The sequence below is a fragment of the Marmota monax genome, unplaced genomic scaffold, assembly GCF_021218885.2.
Source record: "Marmota monax isolate L192 unplaced genomic scaffold, Marmota_monax_Labrador192_F-V1.1 WCK01_AAM20220418_F8-fsc00285, whole genome shotgun sequence".
In the NCBI taxonomy this organism is placed as follows: domain Eukaryota; kingdom Metazoa; phylum Chordata; class Mammalia; order Rodentia; family Sciuridae; genus Marmota; species Marmota monax.
Genome location: NW_026695045.1, coordinates 1,278,781 through 1,293,880, shown reverse-complemented (window position 1 = coordinate 1,293,880; position 15,100 = coordinate 1,278,781). Strand labels below are relative to the sequence as shown.

Genomic DNA, 15,100 nt, shown 5'->3' with positions numbered 1-15,100 from the left:
GGGGACAGTGCCCAAGGAGCTGACCGTGCCGCCTCCTGGGCAGCTTCACTCCCTCTGAGCAATCTGGGAGAGCCACAGAGCTGGGCTAAAAAAGAGAGAGAGTAGGAGAGATGGGGAGAGAGACGGGGTGACAGTCTCCGGAGGGGACGGTGCAGTGGCTGTAGGCCCTAGAGCCAGACTACTTGGGCTCAAACCCTGTACTTCTCACTAATCACCTTCCTGAGCCTTCGCCTCCTCCTCTATGTAACAGATAAAGCCGTCCGTCCTCCATAGGAGGCCATGGGTATAGGCGAATGGACAGCTCTGGGCGCTACCACTGAGCATGCTCAGAGTGCCGGCTAGGGCTGAGCAAGTGCCACCGTCCTCAGCGTCACAGCTGGTATCATGGTCATCATTATCACTACTGCTGCTCTTATTGCAGGTTCTTGTCCTAATTCAATTTCTTTTTTCTTTCTTACTTTCTTTGTTTTTTGGTACTGGGGATTGAACCCAGGGGCACTTTAACACTGAGCTATGTCTCAGCCCTTTATATATATATATATATAAAGCCCTTCATATACATATACATATACATATACATATACATATATATATATATATATATATATATATATATTTTTTTTTTTTTTTTTTGTGGAGACAGAGCCTTGCTAAGTTGCTTAGGGCTCCACTATGTTGCTGAGGCTGGCTTCAAACTTGCAGTCCTCCTCCCTCAGCTTCCCGAGTCTCTGGGGTCATGTAGGTGAGCGCACCCAGTCGGGCCCAGTTTCTCATTGCTGTGTGGCTCTGGGCAGTGCCACCTCCAGGACGTGGAGGCAGCACTGCAGCACTGCCCACCTCAGGGTGTTGAGAAGACTAGGAACAATGCACAGAAAGCCCTTGCGCACAGGTTTGCAGAGGGCAGGAAGGTTATGCCAATAGCTGGTGCCCTAAGCAACTTAGCAAGGCACTATCTCAAAAAAAAGGGGGGGCAGGGGTGTCTCATTAATTTTAGAAGTTATCAGCTTAATTACAATGATTAACACAAAACCACCTGCTTGTAACTTCTGACGTCCCCTGGCCTGGTGGGCCAAGCACTGAGACCTGTCATGTAACCTGCAGGACCACCGCCATTAGCATCCCCATTTTCCAGATGAGAAAACTAAGGCCCCAAAGAGGTTAAATTTCTTGTTCAAGACTTCCCAGTCAGCAAGTGGCAAAGGGGGATGAGAAATATAGTTTTGGGTTTTTTTTTTTTTGGTACTTGGGATTGAACCCAGGGGCACTTGACCACTGAGCCACATCCCCAGCCCTATTTTGTACTTTATTTAGAGACAGGGTCTCACTGAATTGCTTAGTACCTTGCTTTTGCTGAAGCTGGCTTTGAACTCAAGATCCTCCTCCCTCAGCCTCCTGAGCCACTGGGATTACAGGTGTGAGAGATGTTTTTGAGTGTCCACTCACAGAGGCAGAAACCTCCCAGACTCTCTCCAGGCATCTATAGCCCTTAAATGTACATTCAGAAACTTCTACTCAGAGCCAGTGACCCACCCCACCCAATCCTGCCCCAAAGTTCAACCCAGGCACCTTCCCTGTCTCTCTCCACTCACTCAGGTGCACCCGCCCCTCAGGGACAGCAGTCTGGGTTCTTCACTGTAGCTGTCCCACAACCTCCTCCTCCAGAAGAGGTGACACCCCTCCCCCATCCGCCCCTGCCCCCTGCCGGAGCTCAATGATATCCGAGAACGCTGACCCAGCAGCTCAAGGATTCCACTGGTCTTTTTGGAATGTGGGGACGTGCATGCGTCTTCTACCCCGTTGCCCAGGGCAGTGCCAGCCACCATAGGGGGCAGCTGGGCACAGCAGTATGGGGCTCTGAGGCTGTGACCCCAGAAAGGGAAGGATTTGGGATGAGCAGGGTAAGGAGAGATGCCTCCACAGGCCCTGGCCACAGAACTGGTGTCCAGCTGGACCATGGACCCTGCCCTTCACCTTGCCACACCTCCTCCCCTGCACAGCTCCCAGCCCAGTCCTGAACCACAGGAAGGGGTGGGATGGATGAAGTTTATGTCACCTCTGGAGTCTCCGTCTCCCAATGCCAGGCTCTAATTCTGTTTTCCAGAGCTCAGGAACAGAGAAGAATAAGAGGGTAGTAGAAGGTGACTGGGTTATACTGTGTCCACTAGTGAGGCCAATTTTCCCAGAGGCCCCTTGAGGTACCTATTATTTTCTTCTATGTGACAGTTAGGAAACCCAGCCTGACTGGTGAGTGGTCACTGGCTCAAGGTTACACACAAGATGCCCAGGGAGCTGGGACCGTAACACGGGTCTGCCTGACTCATTGGTGTTACTCAAAATACTAGAGGCCTACAGCACCATCCCTGGATGGAGCCTGGAGCTTGTCTGGAATTCAGATTCCCAGGTTTGGTTGGGCCCAGGCTGCTGAATCAGATTCTCCAGGGGAGGGGCCAGGAATCCATGTTTTAGAAACTCCAGGTAATACTTAAGCAGCTTAAAATTTGAGACTTGCTGGGTGAAGCCATATAAAATTGCCATTTCAGGGGGGTGGGGAATAGAAGATAGAAAACATCACAACAATTTCCTAAGATCTCTCTACCAGCAACAAGGCCCTCTAACGACAGCCTTGTAAAGGCACTGGACACCCCTTGAACCCTTCCTGGGTGAGGGTGGGGAAGCTCCGCAGCCAGTCTCACTCACCACCAGGTTGCCGATGACCATGACCATGAGGAAGACGGTGAGGCACATGGCCTGGCCAGCCACCTCCATGCAATCCCACATGGTCTCGATCCACTCCCCACACAGGATGCGGAAGACGATGAGGAAGGAGTGGAAGAAATCGTGCATGTGCCAGCGGGGCAGGCTGCAGTCGGCAGCGATCTTGCACACGCACTCCTTGTAACTCTTGCCAAATAGCTGCATGCCCACCACGGCGAAGATGAACACGATGATGGCCAGCACCAGCGTCAGGTTGCCCAGCGCCCCCACGGAATTGCCGATGATTTTGATGAGCATGTTGAGCGTCGGCCACGACTTGGCCAGCTTGAAAACCCGCAGCTATCGGGCATGGGGAGGACAAGGGCAAATGAGGCCCCGTGACAAGTGGCCCAACCCCAGAGCCCCCGCCTCAGCTGCAAGAACAATTTCAAGTAGCCTGAAGCCCCACCCCTGAGTGATCGGAGGCCTCTTTGCCTCCTGGTTAAATGGGACTACTCATGTTCTACCGCTTCCTGATGTTAGTATGTTAAAAAGAGCAAAAAGCCCTTACCTGCTAAGAATACAAAGCATTTTACTAGTAACATTTTATGTCAACACTTGCTTTAACGTACTTCCGCTGCCAATAAAAACTAGGGAAGGGGGTGAAACAAGAATTGTAGAATGTGGTAGGTACTTGGAGGTTCATTTTCCTTTGTCTTTATTTTTGGATGCAGGGAAGTTCCCATAATAAAGTTAAAAAAAATAACATAAGGGGCTGGGGTTGTGGCTCCGTGGTAGAGCCCTTGCTTAGCATGTGTGAGGTACTGGGTTCAATTCTCAGCACTGCATAGAAATAAATAAAATAAAGGTCCATTGACAACTAAAAAATAAAAAATAAATAATAATATAAATATCCTTTATGGGATTGTCCCCAAGTCACCCAATGTCAGCTCTTGGGGTTGTCAGTTTGGTAGCCCCAGAACTGTGTGATAAGGAGGGAGGGATCCCTGGCTCCCTGTTTACAGGTAAGACACGTTCCTGGGCAGGGGAGGGGCGCCTCATTTCCAATCTTCTGGCTTCCTGAAGTTTCTCCTCCCACCCACTCCGCAGTCCCTGGCCCTGTAGTTCTCTCGTACCAGTCGGAAGGAGCGGAGCACAGACAGCCCCTGCACGTTGGCCAGGCCCAGCTCCACCAGGCTGAGGGTGACGATGAAACTGTCGAAGATGTTCCAGCCCTGCTGGAAATACTCGTAGGGGTCCATGGCGATCAGCTTCAGTACCATCTCAGCCGTGAAGATGCCTGTGAAGACCTAGGGGGAGGGGTAGAGGCCCTGTCACAAGGCTTCAGGGAGCACAGGGCCTTTGGAATCTTCCAGCCACTCCCACCTCCTGGAAGAGGCTCTGTGGATTGAGGGGAAGAGGTCCAGAGCCTTAAGGGGGAAGGGAGTGGTACCCATGGCCCATATGTGTGTATGTCAGGGTTTTTTTTTTTTTTTTTTTTTGGTATTAGGGATCAAACCTAGAGGCACTTTACACTGAACTATAACCCCATCCCTTTTAAACAAAAATATTATTTTGAGACAGGGTCTTGCTAAGTTGCCCAGGCTGGCCTTGAACTTGTGATCCTCCTGCTTCAGCCTCCAGAGTGGTTGGGATTACAGGCAGGCGCCACCATGCCTGGCTGGGATCCTTATCTCCACAGAGTTGGCAGGGAACATCACACTCATCCCACAGATGAGCAAACAAGGTTCAGCCAGGTCAGCAACCAGCAGCCAGTTCTTAGGGTGCTGAGTTCACGTTCTTTCCTTTATCCCTAATCCTATCTACTGGATCCAGTCCCAGGACTTAGCAAATCTTGGTGGACTCAGGGTCTAGGGGGAAAAAATCAATGTGGGGAGGTCAGAGCTGCTTCCCCAACCTTGGAACAGGAGCCTGAGGGCTGCATAGCCCTGAAAACTCCCTGGATCTGGTCCCCCTGCTATTGGGCACCAGCTGCCCTGGGTCTACAGTCTGCATGGGTACATGCTGAGCCCCTCCCAGGGGCTGCCCCTGGCCACAGCAGGTGTCCAGACAGTAGCACAGTGTCGGCAGGGGTTGGGCAGGCAGGCGGGCCCTGACCATCATGCACACCCCAGCAGCTGTGCCATGAATCTGGGGCCCGCCCTCACCCCTCTGGCCCAGCCTGGCCATGCTGCCTCATACATCTCCATGGGAGAGATGTGCCTGGCCCTGAGGGCCTGATTCTTGTGCCACCCACCCAGTCTTGGTCATGCCCAGGGCCCATATCTCAGTCTCCCTGAGTTGGCCTCCCTTTTGGGGTGGGAAGAACACCTTGACAAATGCCACCCTGGAAAAATTGTGAAGAGGATGGGGAAGGGTGGGTGGGGCTAGAGGAGGCAGCGGCTTTCCCTTTGTCAGGCTCCACTGGGGCTGGCAACGAGGTGATAATGCTCCTAATGGGCAGGGATAAGCGGGTGGATCAGGGCACGTCAACAATAGCGGAGCAGCAAAGAGCTGGAGAGGGGAGCAGCAGGGCCAGGCTGGCGATATGGGGGAGTGGGTGGGAACAAGTCCCTGAAGCGCTCAGGGTGAGCTGAGGCCTTTTGGGCCTGGATTTGAGTGGCTATATGCCACATCCCCAGGTCCCTTTCAGGCCCATGCCAATCTCAGGAACTGGAGAACTTTTTATCCAACTAAGGCTTCCATCTCCACATCCCTACTTCCAGAGCAAGGCCTGGATCCCTGACCCCAGGAATTCTGATCTCAATGAATTCAGAGCCTCACCCGGCTCTCCCTTAATGCCTTGAAATCCATATTCTACACCCCACACATCACCCCAGGTACCTCCCCATACATGTCTTAGCCCCATATACTAGGAAAACCCTATCTGTCCCCAGATGCCCCCCTAATAGTGCCCCATATTTCCAGACAGCCCCACTGGGTCCTGCCCCCTAATGACCACCCTCCCCTTTGGCCCCTCCCTACCAGGTTTCCCACAGAAAGCACGTTGTCGAAGTGCTCCGTCATGGGGTAGTGCTCCATGGCCATGAAGAGGGTGTTGAGCACGATGCAGATGGTGATGCCCAGGTCCACGAAGGGGTCCATGACGATCAGGTAGATGATATGCTTGAACTTCACCCACGGGGTGCAGCAGTTCCATATGAGCACTTTGTGTGCGCACTTGTACCACCATGGTGGGCACTTCTGGTGGGCCTCCTCCAGCTCTGCGAGAGGGGTTTTAACAGGTGCCTGGCGAAGATTCTCCCACTGGAGCGCCCCTTCCTTCCTCCACTAGCTCTTGGGACCCCCCCTCCCAAGCCCCACCCCTTAACGCTCCACATCTCAACATTCCAGCGGGTTGGCGGGTTGGCGAGGCCTAAGCCAACCTTAAAGCCCCCATCCTCTACGTTCGAGAGACCCCACCCTCAACTGGCCTTCTCCAAGCCCCGCCTCACACCTCGTCACTCCAGACCCGCCCCCGAAGCCCCACCCACATGACCACACCCTCGGATCCCCCTCCTGAAAGCCAGGCCTCTTAGAACTCCCTCCAGGGCCCACCCCTGCGAGCTATTTCAAGTCCCGCCCTCTCGGCACGCCCCGCCCCGCCCCGCCCCGCCCCGCCCCTCAGAGAGCTCGGGCTGGACCTTAGCCCTCTGCTCTGTGCCCAAGGCTGCCATTCTGGCAGGAGAAACGCCCAGAGAAGAGGGAACTCAGGCCCACCAAAGTCTGGGACCAGACTGAGACTCCCTTAGGACTCTCCCTCCCCACTGCCGGTAAAGTCTGCCCTGCAGGAGTGTGTCCTCAGCCAGATCCTCCTTTCCCTCCAGAGTGGCTTTCTGAAAACAGCCCCTGTTCTTGCAGCCCCAAAGCCATGAGGCTCTGTCCTCTGTAAGGACCATGGGATGAAGGTGCTCCTGCCCCTGGTCTCTGTGACCAATGGGAGCTGCCTTGGCCTAGGTATGATCTCACTGACTCATATAATTAATGCCACCTATTTTGTAGATTAAGGAAAGGGACTGGAGTGGGTGGCAGCCCCTTGGAGATCCTGGGTGCAACCCCAACTGTACCGAGGAATGAGAAACCTGAGTCTCTCAGAGACAGCAGTGGATTCTAGTCTGTTGGTGACCTCCCTCAACTCCATGTCCACTCCTAGGACACTGCAGTGCCCCAGCATCTGAGGCTGGAAACTCATGGTGAAGGTCCCAGCAAGAGTAGGGGCCAGCTCTGTCTGTCCTGCATTCCCTAGTCCATTCTCTGGCACACAGTCACCTGAATGCATCATGCAAGATCACGAAAGGTGAGATGATATGTACCTTCTAAGGGTTTGCAAAGTCCTGTAATCTCACTCCCCCCCACCACACACACCTTTCTAACTCCCCACTTTTAGCCCAGGCAGGCTGGCCTGGAGAGGGACCAGCTCTCTTCTCTGGGTGAGACTTTCTTTCTGTGTCCATTCTCTCTTCTTTATTTCCTCCTTTCTTCCTGCTTTCTATGTTCTTCCCGCCCCCCTTCCCTCCTTCCTTTCTTCCCTCTCATTCATCTACACTCCCAACTGTCTCTTTCCATTCAGGAATCTTTCAGCACATCCATCCATCCATGCACCATCCACCATCCATCATCTTTCATCCATCTCTCATTCTGATATCCTTATTCTCCTCCCAGGACCTGGGTGTGGTGCAGGGATTGGGAGAATCTCTGAATTTACTCTGGGAATTTGATGTTGACCTTTAACTTTTATCCAGAGAACACTGGAAGAGCAGGCTCTTCAGTTTCCGGAACACAGGGCCTTCCTGGTTAGTATTATTAGCCTGTCCTTCCCCGTTGCCTTGGCAGCCCCCAAGGTCCTCCCGGAAGCCCCTGGTTCCCGCAGCAGCTTGGCCTCCTAGCCACAACTTGGCCAGGTTAAGACAGAACTATATTTATCACAGTTTATTTCCTCAATGCCAATATTAAATTACTGTCCTCCTGAAGTTGGGTCTAGTCAGGCTGCACCCTGCCCTCAGGAGGCTAAATGGCCTATGGGAGGGCAGACAGGGCAGGGGGGATTGGGGTACAGGGCACTCACCCTCCATAGCATCAGAGATACCACTGTCTGCGCTGCAGCTCGGCCTCGGGGGCCCCTTCTCTCCTGGCGATGTGTCCAGGCTGCCATTGCAGGCCTGACTGTGAGCCGGGTCCCCGTCTGCCTCCACACCTTCCAGAGCCTGGGTGGCCTTGGCCTGTAGACCAGCAAGGGTGACGGGTGTGAAGCCCAACTCTGAGCCAGGGGATGGATCATTGACTCTCAGAGCCTCTTGTCAAGTCCTTTAAGATGACAGCCCCTCTTCTTGGCCTGTCTCAAACCTAGCAGGTGGGAAAGGGGCCAACTTTGGTGGTGGTGAGATGACAGGGTAAGGACCAAGCGACTGAGGACCCAAACCCTGAATACCCTCCACTTTCAGAGGCCCTGACTGAACCTACACTTCATGAGATTGAGAAAATGGCCAGCGACTCTCTGCAGCCACCTGGGGACCCTGCCTCTCCTCGGCATAGACCTGGAGAGAAGCATGAAGCCATATGTCTTTGAGCTGAATGAAACTTGAGGTTTCACAAGAATAAACTCCTTGTTGTGGATGGGGAAACTGGGGCATTGAGCAGAGAAATACTCTTTCTACTGCCTAGATGGCACCCATCCCACCTGGGACCTTCTACTCCTCCTGTCTGCAACCCCTACCCCCTGCCCTCCCACCCCCTCAGCCGGCAGCCAAGCAGCCCTGGCTGAAGGCAAGGGGAACCCTGGGTCTGGGCCCCTCCCTGGGTTCACACCTTTTCTAACTCCTCCTGGTGCTTTTTTAATTTCTCGAGCATCTGCTGAAACTCCTCCTCTTTCTCCTGATCCTCAGCCAGGGTGGCCTCGTTCTGCTCGGCATACGCCATGGCCACCACGGCCAGGATCAGATTGATGAGGTAGAAAGAGCCCAGGAAGATGATGACCACAAAGAAGATCATGTAGGTCTTGCCGGCCGCTCGAAGGGTCTGAGGGTGGGAAGAGAAGGAGAGAGGGGGTCTGGTGGCACCCTCCCTCACACGCCCATTGCCCAGACCCATAAGCAGAGGGTGTCCCTTGCAGAGCCTGGGGGTTTGCGGGCCTTTGAGGCAGAGGATGGCCATCCTTGACAGGCTAAACCATGTTCTGGGGAACTCCGAAATATATACATGGGATCTAGGTGATCCCAGTGACCTGACAGAGACCCCTGAGGACCCTAGCCAGGCATCCTGAGGTCAGGGAGTCAGGACAAATGGTGAACATGGGCTTTGGGGCCCGGTTGAATCCTACCTTTGCCAAAGAGCCTGATACCTAGTAAGTGCTCAGTAAATACTAGTTGCTATAATCACTGTTATTATTAATATCACCAGGGATCAGAAGGCACCATCCCTCAAATGCAACCCTCCTGCCCTGCAAACTGTAGACATTAAATACAGGTGTCCTTCTGTATCCATAGGGATTAGTTCCAGGGTCCCCCAGATACCAAAATCTGCAGGTGCTCGAGTCCTGTACATAAAATGGCATGGTATTTGCATCTAACCTAGACACATCTTCCCTGTGCTTTAAATAATTTCCAGGTTACTTATAATATTACATCTAATGCAAACGAAGTGCTTTGTGAAGAGTGTCATACAGTATTATTTAGGATATAATGTCACAAAATTTTTTTGTACATGTTCAGCACAGACACAATTTTTTTTTTCACAAATATTTGGATCTGTGGTTGGTTGAATCCACAGAGGTGAAACCTGAGGCTACGGAGGGTCAGCTGTGATGGTATGGGCAGAGCTGCCCTACTGCTTTCTGTGAGGCCTGGGACTTCCTGGGCCTGAGCCTGTGCCAGGCCCAGACTCCAGCTCATGAAGCACAGGTGGGGAATGAAGATAGGCTGTTGCGTGGCTCTGAGCAGGAGCCTGGCATCATAAGGCTCCAGGAGCTTTTAGGGGGCACTGACAGGGTCCCATGAAGGAGATGGCCCAGCTGAGGATGTGGCCATCCTGGGGTCGGCCCTGCGAGGCCCTGAGGAGGCAGTGGAGATGGAGGGCTGTGGATGTGGGGCTGGGGGCAGCTGTACCAGCTGGAAGAGGTTTTCCCAGTAGTCCTGTGTCATGAGGCGGAAGAGAGCCAGGAAGGCCCAGCTGAAAGTGTCATAGCTGGTGTAGCCGTAGTTGGGGTTCCGCCCAGCCTTGATGCACTCGTAACCCTCAGGGCAGTGCCTAAGGATAGGATGGGGGACTGGCTTTAGGGAGGAGAACTCCGGCTAGGGACAGATTGAGGACCCCAAGGGAAAAATATCCCTTGGTCCTGCCTGTGTCCCCCAAACAGAAGGGTCTTCCACCCATGCCCAAGGATTTTCCTTATGTGCCCATGCACCCCACAGCCCCCATCTCCCAGGACTCTTGGGGCTCCTTTTCCCCGCCCCTGGACATCACTCACCCAGCATCACTGCTGTTCCCACAGAGCAGGGCATCATTGGCACCCTCCAGGAAATAGTAGTTTGCTTCGGAAGTCAGAGGTCACAGAGAAGGCACATCACCCACATGGACACACGCAGGTGCATGCACCCATTCCACACCCACGGGTAGGTCCAAGTGTACCACATACACCAAATAGGTTCCCTGGGGACCCCTCTCCCTCTTTTGAGTACAGCCCTGAGTTCCAAGGTCCCCGGGTGGGTAGACCATATGGAGCCCAACTCCATGCAGGGTCTGCTGGGTGCCTAGTGTGGTTACGGTCAGGATTCAGCAGGGACACAGGGAGAGCCATAGGGACATGTGTGTATGTGTGTGTGCAAGAGCAAGGGGCTGCCAGGAACCTGCACAGGACCCTGAGGGAACGTGGGGGCTAGAACCCAGGGTGCAGGTGAGGAAAGGGCACCTTCTCCAACATGCAGGAAGACGCTGTGGGAGAGTGGCTGTGAGGGTGTGGGACTCACGTCAAGGATGGGTATGGGACAGGAGGAGGGTGTATGGGTGCCTGATGGTGACCCTGCCAAGATGGGAGCCCCGAGTGTGATGAAGGAGAACTGAGTGCACAGGTTAAGAACCTGTCTCTTTGTATAGAGAGAAACTCAGGATTTTTAAAGCAGTTTGCCGTTTATTGTCATAGCAACCCATTGAAGCATTGTCATCTCAATTTTATAGGCAAAGATTCTGAGTGCCGCAAGTCACAGTGGGTGATAAGTGATGATTAAGATCAGGCTGGGGCTGTGGCTCAGTGGTAGAGCACTTGCCTAGCATGTGTGAGGCACTGGGTTTGATCCTCGCCATTACATAAAAATAAGTAAAGAAAATAAAGGTATTGTGTCTATCTATGACTAAACTAAAAAAAAAAAAATCAGGTCCCTTCAGACCATGTCTTAGAAGAGGCGGGGCAGGGGCCGCTCTAGGGGCTGGGGGGGGTCCTCCCTTACCGGTCGCCCTCTTTCCTACCTTCGTCATTGATGTAGGCATCCCAGTCAAAGGTGTAGTTGCTGGCCCAGCTGTCGTTGAAGTTCCACGTGTCGTTGGCATACCACCTGTCATTGGTATTCCATGTGTCGTTGGCGTACCAGGTGTCATTGGCGTACCAGGTGTCGTTGCCGTACCACGTGGTGTTGGTGTCGTTGAAGGGCGGGGGCCAGCGCACGCACTTCTGCCGCAGGTTGCCCATGAAGAGCTGCAGCCCGACCAGGGCAAAGACGCTCAGACAGAAGACGGTGAGGATCATTACGTCCGACAGCTTTTTCACGGACTGGATCAGGGCCCCCACAATCGTCTTCAGCCCTGACCACAGAGAAATTAAGAGCATTGGCAGGGGCAGGGTGGGGTGCAATGGACCCCCCTCCCCTACCCTGACCCTGGCCCCAAGCCTTTGCCTACCCCATCTCCAAGGTTCCGCTTAATGGGGCACCACTACCTCTCCCAGCCTTCCCAGATGAACCCTGCCCTTTCTGAGCACATCCTCAAGGTGGAGCCTTGGAATTGCCACAGATCCTCACAGATTCATTCCATACTGGAATGGACTCTAGGAATCACTAGGCTGATGCTGTGCAGCTACACATGAGCATACAGAGGGCTGAATGAAGGTCTCTGGTTAGCATTCCCAAGTGCTCTACAGAACACTAGCCTCCCAAGCTGTGTCCTTAAAAAGGTGGTGGTGGTGGGGCGGGGGTCCATACTGTTGGAAAAAGATTACTTCTATTCAAGGCTTTGAGAAGTCCTACAGAGATAAACAAAAACTTGAATGCCACGTTTCTTTAACTTCTTTGACCACAGAACCCAGGGTTCACTCTGAGAAGCTCTAAGAGCATTCTGCCCCTTCAGACAAAGGCAAAACTGACCCTGATGGAATCCCAGCATTTATGGAAGAATCATAACTTCTTGGGCCTGATCCCAGTATCTCTCTCTTCATTTCCCTCTCTTGCCCTAGAATGGAAACCAAATGCACAGCAGCCTCCTGTGAGGGCTGGGGTTGTAGCTCAGTGGTAGAGCGCTTGCCTCGAACACGTGAGGCCTTGGGTTCAGTCCTCAGCATCATTATATATATAGTGTCCATCTATAACTAAATTTTAAAAAAAGAACCCCTCTGAGCCTGGGGGGTGCTGGCCCAGAGCGAGGCAGCTGTGGCCTCCACTCAGTGGCCTGTGTGTGGCAGGCCCTCCGTAAGCACTTCCCATCTTGGGTCTTGCCTTCCTTCACTCCATCACAGGGCTTTGGACTAGAGAGGACTAAGGCACTTTCTAGCATCAGGATTTAACTGTTTCCCTCCTCCCACGGCCCTTTCTCCATCCCTTTCAGATCATCTTTCCTCCATGAAGGAACCGAGTCCAGTTTCTCCATATGCATTTATTTTTGTTTATTTGACTCGCCCACACTAGGCAACCGGTCCTCAGAACAACCCAGCGAGTGGCACTGTTCTTATCCAGTTTGCAGAAAAGGAAACGGAGGTGCAGACCGGGTAAGGCACTTGCCTAGGGTCAGTGGCAGACAGTGGCATGGGGAGGATTGACCCCGGGCTGTCTGGCCTCAAATCTGTGCTCTTTCCCACCTTTCTACCCTGCCTCTCAGATGCCCAGCCTCCCACAGAGGGCCTCTTCTGCTCTCTGGCCATGTGGCCCTTCTGTGTTCAGGCTGTGGCATGTGTCCTCCACTAACATGAGCGCAGGATGTGACCCTGGGTCAGGGTCCTGGAACTCGAGTGTCAGGTTCTAGGCTTGGGCATGACAGGAGACCTATTGGCTGAGGCCAGGGGTTCCCGCACCTCTCCAGTACCTGGGATGACGGTGATGGTTTTCAGGGCCCGCAGCACCCGGAAGGTCCTTAGAGCTGAGATGTTGCCCAAGTCCACAAACTCTGTCACGTACCTGGTGTGGGAGAGTCCAGTGGGGGTGTGTCAGAGCCCAGTGAGTGGTGGGACAGAAATCAGGGGTTCTCCCTAGGATTCTTGTGGTCAGGGTTACCACAGGGGCCTTGGGGCAGGTCAGACACCCTGAGGTTCCTATTGGGGTACAAGTGTTGGGGAGGACAGTATAGTGGTCTTGCTGCTGGGGCATGGCTAGCCCACTCGCCCAGTGGCAAAGCCTGGGTCAGGCTGCCTTCTGTGGGTAAAGATGATGTATGAAAGGGACATCAGCAGAGAATCCAAGCCAGGCCCTGGGCAGGGCCACCCCGAGAATGGTGTAGCTCACAATCTGCACTACTGGCCAACGGCCCCTGTGGTCCACACCTCTGAGAATGCCAGCCGGTTGGCTGCCCTCCCCTCACCCTCAGGCCCTTGCTCACGCCATCGTGATGACACTGAAGTCCAGCCAGTTCCAGGGGTCACGGAGGAATGTGAAGTCATCGATGCAGAAACCCCTGGCCAGCATCTTGATGAGGGACTCAAAGGTGTAGATCCCTGTGAAGGTGTACCTGAGGGCAGAGGGCCAGCCAGGGCCAGGCACGTCACCCAGGCAGGGGTGCGTGTGGCAGTGATAGACCTCGCACAGAGGGAGGGATGCAGGCAAAATGTGTCACCCAAGGGCAGAGGACATTGGTGAGAGTGACAGTGTGCCTTCCCCCAGGGGACTTAAGGTGTTGATGAGGGTCATAGTGACAGTGTGTGCCCTCCTGGAAGACAAAATCTGTGTCACTAAGCATCCTCAGAGGTGCAGATGCCTGGGATGGGCCGTGCCAGGGCTGGGGCTCTGGGAGGGGAGACTTACTCCACGTCCTTGGACCAGGAAGGCGGGTCACTCATGGTCATGAACACACAGTTGGTCAGGATGGTGATCATGATGAACATGCTGAAGAGCGTGGGGGCAGTCAAGGAAAGTGAGAGCAGGTGGGAAGGGGAGGGAGGTGGACGAGGGTCTCCTGTCCCAGAGTGCCCCGTCTTGCCCACCCCTGGCCCCCCGCCGCTCCCACTCAGGCAGGATATGAGTGGATTAGCACCTTGATGGCGCCACGCCTGACGATGCTAAAGGGGCTCAGCATGTAGAGGGCAGGCGTGGCGGAGAAGCGGAAGATGGACTTGCCCTTGTTGAGCACGATGAAGGTCTAAGGCAGGGAAAGAGTCTGTGAGGCCAAGGGACAGACAGATGGGCAATAGACAGACAGATGGAGGGAGCCCTCCCAGGTCCCAACCTTCTTGTCACTGTAGTAGGGATCCAGGTCCTCCAAGGGGATGCCGATGACCTCCGGCGGGGGGTCCCCATAGATGAGGGGCAGGTTCTTGCCGGCCTCCAGGTCACTGCGTGGCTTCTGTTCGGGCTCCTCAATCTCCATCTGCTTGTTCCGCTGCAGCCGGGCCTCCTCCTCCGCTGCCCGCCGTTCTATGGCTGCCAGGGACTCCCGGGTGAAGGGGCGCAGGCAGTCGGGGCCGATGGGCACCAGGGTGGGCAGAGATGAGCTGGCCATCCTTGCATCCTGGGCTCAGGGGCCAGCTGGACGGTGGGCAGCCAGCTGGCTGCAGCGTGCAGCCCTGGGGTCCTGGGTGGCCACCCCTCCCTCGGTCTGGTGTCCACTCCTCACCTCCTGCCTGCCCAGGGGCTGGGCCAGGAAGGTAGGTGTGCAGGCCCTGGGATTGGGAGATGTGTCTGCAAGGCCCAGGTGCTGCTGCTGCCCAGGTGCTGGGCACAGAGCATCCCCCTGGGCCTCGCACCACACTCTCCCCAGCAGTGATGTGGCCCCCTTCAGGACTGACAGCAAACCAACAGATCCTCTTCTGCCTCGGGGACTTTTGGCCAATGCCCTCAACTGTCTCCTGGGCCTGAGCTCTGGGAACTGTGTGGCGTCAGCCTACGGGGACAGAGAGAGAACTTCAGCGGGCTGTGTCCAGTGACCTCTAGACAGGCCAGGACAAGGGGCCTGGTGAAAGTCACCTAAAGCATCTTAGAGGCCACGTGCATTGGCTGATACT

At 54.4% G+C, this 15,100-nt stretch overlaps 1 protein-coding gene across 1 annotated transcript in view; it reads right to left on the bottom strand.

The window, feature by feature from the left end:
* Positions 1-14,598, bottom strand: part of Scn4a (sodium voltage-gated channel alpha subunit 4) — a 28,666-nt gene extending 14,068 nt beyond the window's left edge. The window contains exons 1-13 of the mRNA XM_046427742.2: positions 14,326-14,598; positions 14,120-14,238; positions 13,905-13,994; positions 13,483-13,611; positions 12,973-13,064; positions 11,152-11,484; positions 10,157-10,220; positions 9,795-9,936; positions 8,500-8,709; positions 7,760-7,913; positions 5,680-5,918; positions 3,831-4,004; positions 2,698-3,054 (exon numbers count right to left, since the gene is read on the bottom strand). Coding sequence (XP_046283698.1) covers positions 2,698-3,054; positions 3,831-4,004; positions 5,680-5,918; positions 7,760-7,913; positions 8,500-8,709; positions 9,795-9,936; positions 10,157-10,220; positions 11,152-11,484; positions 12,973-13,064; positions 13,483-13,611; positions 13,905-13,994; positions 14,120-14,238; positions 14,326-14,598 — 2,376 coding nt within the window. The remainder of the gene's footprint in view (positions 1-2,697; positions 3,055-3,830; positions 4,005-5,679; positions 5,919-7,759; positions 7,914-8,499; positions 8,710-9,794; positions 9,937-10,156; positions 10,221-11,151; positions 11,485-12,972; positions 13,065-13,482; positions 13,612-13,904; positions 13,995-14,119; positions 14,239-14,325) is intronic.
* Between the last annotated feature and the right edge of the window lie 502 nt (positions 14,599-15,100).